The sequence below is a fragment of the Solanum pennellii genome, chromosome 9, assembly GCF_001406875.1.
Source record: "Solanum pennellii chromosome 9, SPENNV200".
In the NCBI taxonomy this organism is placed as follows: Eukaryota; Viridiplantae; Streptophyta; class Magnoliopsida; order Solanales; family Solanaceae; genus Solanum; species Solanum pennellii.
In genome coordinates, this window is record NC_028645.1 from 20,756,254 (window position 1) to 20,766,799 (window position 10,546).

The 10,546-nt window shown below is 31.0% G+C and overlaps 1 protein-coding gene across 2 annotated transcripts in view; it reads left to right on the forward strand.

Annotated features, from left to right (window-relative positions):
• The window catches only part of LOC107029835 (transcription factor bHLH61-like), a 12,236-nt gene extending 10,412 nt beyond the window's left edge, over nucleotides 1-1,824 (forward strand). For both annotated transcript variants that reach the window (XM_015231280.2, XM_015231282.2), the window contains one exon: nucleotides 1,623-1,824. In XM_015231280.2, the coding sequence (XP_015086766.1) occupies nucleotides 1,623-1,718 (96 nt within the window). In that variant the 3' untranslated portion in view covers nucleotides 1,719-1,824. The remainder of the gene's footprint in view (nucleotides 1-1,622) is intronic.
• Nucleotides 1,825-10,546: the final 8,722 nt, after the last annotated feature.

A 10,546-nucleotide genomic window follows, 5' to 3' on the forward strand; every position in this document is an offset into this window, starting at 1 on the left:
TTGTGTGTCTCTAAAACCAAATGAAGACTACCACTATTTATACTACAAGAAGTCTTCCTAGCAATGAATAAGAAGATAATGGAGGTAGTAAATAGTGAAGATAATGTCCTTAGGAGTTTCATCGGTTACAATGGGAGTTACATAGGTTACATAGGTTACAATGGGAGTTACATAGGTTACATAGGTTACAAAGAGTAATGGAGGAATTAAGAATGAAATACATTGATGGATAACCAATGCTAATGGATGATGTAGAAGTCATCCATTCCAATGTTCATTCTTATAACTCCAAAATAAAGCAATTTAATATGTTAAATATTAATATTAAAATGCTAATAACCTAATAATATGTATATATATTTTGAAAAACTGGTAGAAATTAAGATATAGTTAACAGTGCATCCATAAAAAGCATAGAAATTCCCTAGTGCTATTTATAGAAATTAGAGTTACCATCCGCTAGACCAGGGTTCTCAATTTTTAAATTTAGTTTGGACCTTATATTTGAGCTATGTTTATATTGGTGCACCCAAAACCTCCTCTAGTTAGACTTAGACGGGATGATATTTGGGATAATATTTCTTTTAAGTAGCTTTCACGTTTATCCACCAAAAACCTTAATTTAATTTTCAATATAAAAGAAAAGAGTTTGATTTGTCGACTAGTTTATTGAAGAAAATTAGAATTCACGGAGGAAATTGATTTTCTAAATAAATAAATATTATTTATTTTAATCATATGAGAAATTAATTTTAAGAAAAATTATATGATAAGATGTTCCTTTGTATTAACGGAATAGTTTAATCAATTTTATTCTGACATAACATTTAATTAATGATCTAAAATATTCTTTATTAATTAAAATAATCAAGAAGAGAAAAATAAATCATCATTGTGATCGTCTTTTACGACAAAATTCAGAAAACAAAAAATTACAAGATTGTATTATACACGCATATCAATTCAATTTTGAGATAATTAATACATTACAAAAGCTAATACTTCTCATTCTAATTAATATTTCAATATTTTCATTTGTTCGATTAGTAAACTCAAATTAATTAAACTCGTTTACTAAAATTACTGGTTTCTTTTTAAAATATGCAATCAGTAACATTAATAAGAAGTTTAATTGTGTGAAATTCACCTGATTATACAATCAAATACATTTAACAATCATATCACCAATTAAGATAGTTACGTAGAGGTAATTTTTACAAGACACTAGCTAGCTTAGGATTACGTACCTAATTACTCACGAGTGAACAAATGTTAACCATATCATTCCATTATTTGAATGTGTTTGATTGGACATTAAGTTAAAGAATTAGAATATATAATTAATAAAATTATTGAAATTTGTAATGTAAAATTAGTCAAAGATATTTCTGTAATTATAAAATCATCTCATTAGGATAAAATGAGAACATAAAAGTTAAATTATTACTAAAAATAGAAGTACTTTATTTTGTTTAAAACTAAATAAAAAACGAAATATAAATTGTAATAGAGATAATAATACAAAATTATGATTACATGTGACTTCTTAATACTAGAAGTTAAATTACATTGAGTGATAATATAAAAAATATATATGACTAAAAGAATTGTTACTATTGCAGAAGGAAGGAGAAATTGAATGCATAGATGCCCAAATGGTAAAACAAGCAGTGTTGGAAGCTATAAGGGATTGGAAACAACGCAATCACCAAGATTAATTTAATCACATTTACTTATTTTCTCCATATGTTCTTTCAACAACAACAAAAAAAAAATTCATCAAAATAAATAAATTTTTTAATAAAAAAAAGAAAAAAGGGAAAATAAGCAAAAAGGAGAAGTCCTTTTCGTAAATGCTGCATTTTATGGATTAATATTAGTCAACATGATGACATAATTAATGCATTTTTTCTTGAACAATTTAAGATCATAATGTCCCATGCACTACGAGAAATATGATGTGCGCATCTTGTAAAATTAATCTAAAAAATACTTCATCTGTCCTTTTTATATTTTTAAATTGGCATACTTATTAAAAAATAATTAGTTTACTTCTATTAATTAAGAAATAGATGAATTAAAATGGACAAGTAATAAGGGATAACTATAAAAAAAAAAGGTGGACAAGTAATTATGGACAGAGGGAGTATTATTACAATATACTCCCTCCGTACATTTTTATTTGTCATGTTGCATTTTCGAAAGTCAAATTGACTAATTTTAAAAATTAAGTTAAATTACATTAATTTAATATTTTAAACAAAATATTTAGATATTTAAAAAATATACGAAAAGTCAAATATACATCATGAAATATTAGATAAAATTTTAATTGTTTAATTTTAAAAAAGATTATAACAATTAAAAGGGTACGAATAAAGTATAACAAAAGATGAAAGCAAGAACAATAAGAGATCATAAAAGAGGGCTAATAAAACATAAAAAAGAAGTCATCTTTTTATTCATGACAATGGTCCAATCTGTATTGCTTAAGTATTTTGAAAAAGTTAGTATTATTATAATAAGTTGAGCAGTAATTATTATCCACCATATTAGTTTCTGTATACAATAACATCAATATAATGACTACAATAAATTTTATCATGTTAAAATCTTTTCCAACTACACATTCAAAGTGCACATACGTGTAGAGTGTGAACCTTCTAGCACCATTCATAATTATATGAAAGTATTATGTTGACACATCTTTTTATTAAAATACATTGTTAGTCTTATGGAGTAAAACATAAGCAAGTGGATACATTTTTTTAAAAAAATCATATTAACCATTATACGATTCGATAAAATTTTATTTTCCTTCGCATTTTTCATTGTACTTTGTTAGTTATCGACGTATTTATCCTATCTTCATCGTGTTTTTTGCTTTTTAGTTTCAATTATTTAATGTATATATTTCAGAAAGACATCGCTAACAACTTTTTTAAATTTAGAATAACATTATTTATAAATTAGTATAAATTTAAGGAATCTCATAGTGTAATACAATAATTACATTCTATCCCGACAAATTTAGTATTTACTAATAATCCCTTAAAATTGCTGTGGCGTGATACATTAGTATGTTGTGATACATGGTAATGATACACAGTAACTTAAAACTGTTAAGATTAAAAGGGGGAAAAATGGAACATTTAAATTTGTTATCTAAATCAGCTTAAATTACGGTAACAGTTCATTAATAAGCATTAATTCAGCACGAAATTGGATAGCAATTTCAAATTTTGAAAATTCAAGATTATATCATCTAGTTTGAAGACATTTTTATGAACATCCAGTTATTAAACTTATTGACTGATACATCATAACAATTTTTAAAAACTCGTGATACATAGAAAATCATATGATACACATCAAATTCATGTATAAATGCATCGTCTAAACACTATAACACACTGAGTCGATATGTATCAGCAAGCACACTTGATGGCGCAGTTATTAAACTTATTGACTGATACATGATAACAATTTTCAAAAACTCTTGATACATAGGAAATCATATGATACACATCTAATTCATGTATCAATGCATCGACTAACACACTATAACACACTGAGTACTTATGTATTAAACTTATTGTCTGATACATGATAACAATTTTCAAAAATTCATGATACATATGGGATTCCTTTACTAAAATTTTTACTAATTTCAACAACAATGGTTGCTGCTTCTTTTCTCTTTTTTTGGTGTATTTTGTCAACCTTTGATTTAGATGATTCGCCAAAATCTTTGTTTGAATCCTTCCGAACATTCATAGGATCATGCAAAGACTTTTTTCTATTTTCTTTCCAATTTTCATCGTCCGAATCATAAATTCTTCTATTAGTAAAAGGATCTATTAATATGATGTAATAGAACAATGAACAAAAACAAAAAAAAAAGAAAAGAAGAACGGATGATGGAGTAAGAAGAAAAAGAAGACCTAGAGACGGATGATGTAATATAGCAATGAACAAGAAGAAAAAAAAGAAGAAAATAAGAACAGATGATGGATTAAGAAGAAGAAGAAGAACTATAGACGGATGATGGAGTAAGAAGAAGAAGAAGAACCAGAGAACAATGGTCCAATTTTCAGAAATTTCAAATTTTTTGAATTTTGAAATTCAAAATTGCATATTAAATGTTGTGAAACGTTTTTAATTAAAATTAATAATTCAAAATTCAAAAAGTGATTCAGAAGATTGAGTGTTTTAGTGGAGAAAAAATAGGCATGATATTGGAGAAGTGTGTGTTATAGGAGAGAGAAGGCTATGTATCTATAAACTTCTACTAAAACTAAAAAAAAGGGAATTATGTAATATTTAAAAAAAAAAAGGAAAAATTAGAGAATACTAAACTTATAGTTGTGTATTTAAGTTATTTTTCCTATAAATTATGCAGTGTTACTGATTAACAGTTCATTGCATGTGATGTGACAGGGATCATTTTTTAAAATCAAGTTAAATTAAATATGTATGCAATTTTGAACTTATTTTATCTATATTTTCTATTAATTTCTCAAACTCTTGCATTGTGTATGCTTTTGTCAAATTGAAGAATAATTTTCTTAGTTCATCAATATTTTTAAGCGTGTTTTTTAGTAAATTGGTTCATACATGACAATACATGCATAATATGAAATTATGATAAACCACAACAATATCATTTCATACACCTTTATCTCTATATGAAACAAAGCACATATTATCTGATGTATCACCAGATGCACTTTTCAAACACTCCAAGAATCAAACTCATGATTTATCGTTTTACAAAGGAAAGATGCACAAGTACCCTCTCTAGACTATGACTAAAATTTCAGAGACACACCTTAATTAAACTAAGATCCTATTATTCTCTGAAATTATTTTTTTGTAATTTTATACACCTTTTGTCTTACGTGGCACACTCCGTGACTCCACACAATTGTGGCGCGTATTCAGAGGGGTAATAAGGCCTTAGAATAGTTAAAGTGTGTCTCTGAGATTTCGGTCATAGTCTAAGGAGATACTTATGCATTTTCTCAATTTCTAAATCAACAACAACATTTATAAGTGACAAAATATTATCTAAAATATACACATTTTATACCATTTAACATATACATATATCTAACAGATTTTTTTAAAAAAAAATGATAACTATGACTTGAATTAAATTATTCTTAACACAAAAAAAGAACATACCTCATAAGACCAATGTACTAGATATCAACGTGGTATCTTCATAGTTAATGTCAAATATGTAATATCAAATAATGGCGGAGCTACAATTTTCCGAGGTTAAATTATACAATATATGAGTAAAATGCTACTAAAAATGATTGAATATAATATTTTGAACATGCTTAACACAAGAAGATTTTGTGTCCCAGTGGTGTGAAGTTCACCTCTTATGCTCGCTAGCGTGGGTTTGAATCCCTACCGTTAAATTTTATAATCAGTTAATAACCTATTTTATTGTTACTCTAGTTATTAGCTTGCCTTTTTTTTGTCTAAGCTAATTAAATTACTTTCTAATCAATAGTTATTATTATTTTTAGTTTTTAAGTAATTCAAATGTCATTCATCAAAACGATTTTTAATGAGAAATCTACATTTAGTAATAGACAATTGAATTTTCAATGAATTTTGATTATCGTTTCTTTTAATTAAAATTTGAAATAAAACTTAAATGTAATTATTCAATTTAAAGTTAATAAACAAATTCTAAACTATTTCTATAAAATTGCTAAAAGCAAACAAAAGAACTTGTTTGATTCTTCTTCCATTATTCATGTCTTGCCATTATTATTGTCATCAGATTAGTGAATGTTTGAAACATAAAAATGATTTTATTTTAAGCTTAATTCGACTCCCCCTCTTCTTTTTTTTTTAATTGTTCGTTCACTTCATATTAAATTAAGCACAAATATTAAAGCTAAATATTATGCAGTTTCGCTTTAAAAATTTTGAAACATTTATTCGTAAAAAGCAAAACAATATTAATATAACGTAATTTAATTTTAAATTTTTCAATGCATCCATTCATAAAAAAATACTTATGTAATACTTGGACACTCTTTGTAAAATTTCTAGCTACGCGACAATAACATCAACTAGACTGACAATCAGGTGCGGAGCTACCTTCATAGAAGAGGGTTCATCCGAACCCCCTTTGACGGAAAATTATATTATTTATACATGGTTAAAATAAGTTTCCATGTATATATAGTAGATGTCGAACCCCCTTCGGCTATCTATTTCTACAGATTTTGACCCCCCTTATTGAAAATTCTGGCTCCGCCTCTGCCGACAATACTCCCGTTATCTGATGTTTGCATCAAATGTTGTAAATGAATACAAAAACCGATTTTTCTTCTTTTTGTTAAAGTGTGTGTGTGTGTGTGTGTGTGTGTGTGTGTGTGTGTGTATATATATATATATATATATATATATATATATATATATATATTAATGGACGTGACGACACTTGTCTATTTTCACGAAGACAAGTCAGCCTCAACCCAACAACAACGAAAGAAAAGAGGAAAACAGAAAAATTAAAACAAGATAAAGCGGAAAACTTGTTCTTCTATTAAAAAACCCCAAAATTTGATTATCACATGTACAAACCACTAAATACAAAAAAAAAAAAAAGAAATAAATACAAGTCTTGGTCTTTATTTTCCAAATAGAACAAAATGTAAAAGAAAAAGGAAAAAGAGGGCCCGTGAAATGAAAAACAACAACCTCTTCAAGTCCTTGACAAGTCCCGAGATCGAAGAAAGAGAAAGAGATCACGCACACCCGGATTTGAAACTTGCACAAGTGTAGAAGCAAGAGGTGAGTACCAATGACATGGTACCCAGCAAGCAACCTATTAAACAAAGCAACTAGATATAAAATAAATACCCAATCTCTACAACTGAACCTCCTCAAATTACAACCTGCTCTGAAATCACCCAACATAGCAATTCTACAATACACAACTCACAAGCCCAATATTCTCAGTTCAATAATCACAACTCAACCATTAAAGGAATCAAGTAATTCAACCTAAAAGTCAAGTAGTTCAGTCACATATAACAAGTACATCAGCATCGGATATCAAGCAAGTCACACATACGCATTAAATACATCAAGTCACAATGATCAATCTCTTGCCTGAACCATTTCTTATCGGGCTTATAACCATTGTCGGAAATGAACTTGGCATATAAACACTCGCCGGTAATTACGTCAGCCAAATCATACTCTCACCGACAAAGACCTCGATCTAATAACATTTTTCGATAAAGAACCTGGCCTTATAATCATCACATGTCTCATCACGGTGCCCAAACGATCAATGCACGCAAGAATATCTTACCACATAGAAGATACAATTAATTACACAACTCAAGTCCACAATCATGCTTTCAAGCATATGATCATTCAATTATTAAGGGTTACATTAAGGCAAATCACATCATCATGTTCAACACATAGATTTTTTTTTTTCATTTCAACCCCTTTTCGATCATTTAAAGGTAACAAATGGACAATTTAACCTGATATATTATTGGTGTTTTGATAATCCTTACAAGTGCAGGGACCTGGTCCCTGACAGTGTGTTCTCATCTAGATCTATAATGGGATACATCTGTAAAGTTATCGTTTTAGAGGTTGATAAGGCGTCAACGTACTACACCAATCAGAATGGACGAAGTTGTTTGTCCAATAGTCAATAACACTTTATGGTTGACTTAGTCAACATGACAAATAACAAGTTAATTTATTTATTCAAAAGGAGAGAGAGCAACACGTCTTCTCAGAACTTACTAAGAAAAATTTACAAGGGACCAGGTCCTACAAGACTGCTTATGTTGAAGGACGACAAACAACTGTCAAAAAAGTTATTACCTCTAATGTGGTATGTGCACGTCTTTCTAGAGAGAGAGGCTCTCAGCCAATGGGCGGTCCCAAAGAATTTTTGTTCATTTTGATAAATCTCTAAACATAAAGCACAAACTCAAGATTTGACAAACAAAACATGGATTTTCTCTACAAATTCATAAGCTTGAAAAGAGAAGATCATCTTCAAGGGAGAACACTGCTCATATTAATAAGAGAACAGATGGAGTGATGAACATCTTGTTTTATTTAGAGTTGTGTATCTTATGTGCTTAAATTGTAAATCTATCCCTATGTAATAAAGGAATTGGATTTTTGTTCTGTTCATCTAAAAGTCTACGTCAGTTAAGGGTAACTGGTTCAGTTATCAGTGTTGTATCTGCTTACTCAAATTCTAAATCTAGAGTTAGGTAGCTTAGTGGGTAGTGTAGTATCTGCTTAGTTGCTTTCGTTGTGGTAGAGTTACTACATTGAAGGGGGAGGGATTTAGAGGTAAATTCCTTGGTTGCAAGAAGTCGTAATTTGAATTGTTGCTCCATTTGAGTGAAATGAAGTTTAGGTTGAAAAGCTTGTGAGGACAGGTCATGGTTTTCACCGCCATTGACCAAGGGGTTTTCACGTAAAACTGTTATGCCTGATTTACATTGTGCTATTCATTCTCTGCATTTTACTTTTACACTGTTATTCTGTCGAGGGACCTGGTCCCCAGATCACTAGTGGTGCATACATTCTAACATTGGTATCAAATCTTGGACTCTATATCTGGTTAACTGTAACGACATGTTTAGTTGATTCGAGCAGTAAGATTATTTTGATAAAAACTGATTGGGTCGATGGACCACGCGACGGACCGTCATGGTCACGACGGCCCGTGATGGATTTCGTCGTCCCATACTTGTGAATTTCTTCTGCTACTTTTCTCATTACCCTCGACGACAAATAGGACGAACCGTCATAGGCACGACAGACAGTCGAGGGGCTTCGTTCCAAAACACTTAAACTCTGAAAATCTGGGTACTGAGATCGACTCTCTGAACTTCGCGACGGAACTGCAGGACGGACCGTCGTAGGTACGACGGACCGTCACAAACCCTTTACAGAATTTAACTCTCTGAACTTTGTGACGGACCTGCAGGACGGACCGTCATAGACACGACGGACCGTCACAGGTTGCGTAACCCCAACTGGGTCGGATTTCTGCTAAAAGTTTTAAAGGGGTGTTTTGGACTATTCATGACAAACTTTATGAAATTAGTGGGGTAAGTTTAATAATTTATTTACTTGGAGGGTTAAAGGAGATAACCTTGAAATAAATAATGGGTTACTTTTATCATAATGAATTATATGATAATTAGGGTAAAAGAAAAGAATCTAGAGAAGAAAAAGAAAAAGACAGAGAGGGAGAACGAGCGAGAGAGGAAGAACGAAGAGGAAAGCAAAAGGCATTGGGGAGATAGCTTGCTTGATCACGATTCTTCGGTGGAGGTAGGTTATGGTTTATGCTATGTGATAGTAAACTCTTAATAGCGATTGATATGTATTGGGTGGTATTGTAAAGTCTTCCATATACTTGATTGTGTGTTTGTATGTTGTGATCGTATAATTGTGGTGGTTAGAATGATGAGATTGTTGAATCTTTAATCTTAATCCTCTCTATTAAGATGATGCTTGACATAAAGAAAGCTTGATGAACTAAAATAATGAGATAGATGGATCGGAGTGTCACGTTCCGACACACATGATTAGTGGATCGGAGTGTCGCGTTCCGACACGTAGTATTAATGGATTGGAGTGTCACGTTCCGACACGCAGGATAGATGGATCGGAGTGTCACGTTCCGACACGTAGCATTAGGGGATCTGAGTGTCACGTTCCGACACGATAAGAATAAAGAGAAGTAACCTTGAATTATGTTAATATACTCAATTTCAAATAATCTAATTCCCAAATGAGTATGGTGTGGAGGCTTGAGTCCTCATAGGTGTGCTTGAGGTTGTGGTCAGTGGTTTTTGTACTTGTTGATTGTCACCTGTTGAGTATTGTGGTCAGTTTTGCATTATTATTCTATATATATTGCTTTCTATTTTGAGTTGGCCGATGATACCTACTCAGTACTTGTACTGACCCCTACTTTTATGTTCTTCTTGTTGTTTTGTGGAGTGCAGCAAGTGCACCAGTGACTTCGACTCGTCCGCAACTCTAGCCAGTCCTCAGCATGTCAGATTTTAGGGTGAGCTATTATTCCTAGCTCGGGCTGGAGTCTCTTCTTCGCGTCTTGATGTCTTTGAAGTTCGGACATGGACCATCGTTTTACTTATTTTAGTTCTTAATTACTCTTAGACTTAGAAATTTGAGGATAGATGTTCTTGATGTGATGACTTCCAGATTTTGGGGATGATAAGTAATATACTTTAGAAGTTTATTTATTGGTTATATTAATGAGTTTTGGTCTTCCGCATTATATTTCGTTATTCAAAATTTATATATTGGTAAACGTTGGGGTTTAGATTTGTTGGTTCGCTCACATAGGAGGATAAGTGTGGGTGCCACTCGCGGCTCGTTTTGGGTCGTGACAAACTTGGTATCAGAGCTTTAGGTTTGTTGGTCTCATCACACAAGAACGAGTCTAGTAGAGACTTGAGGAACGGTAGGGGGACGCCCTTACTTTTCT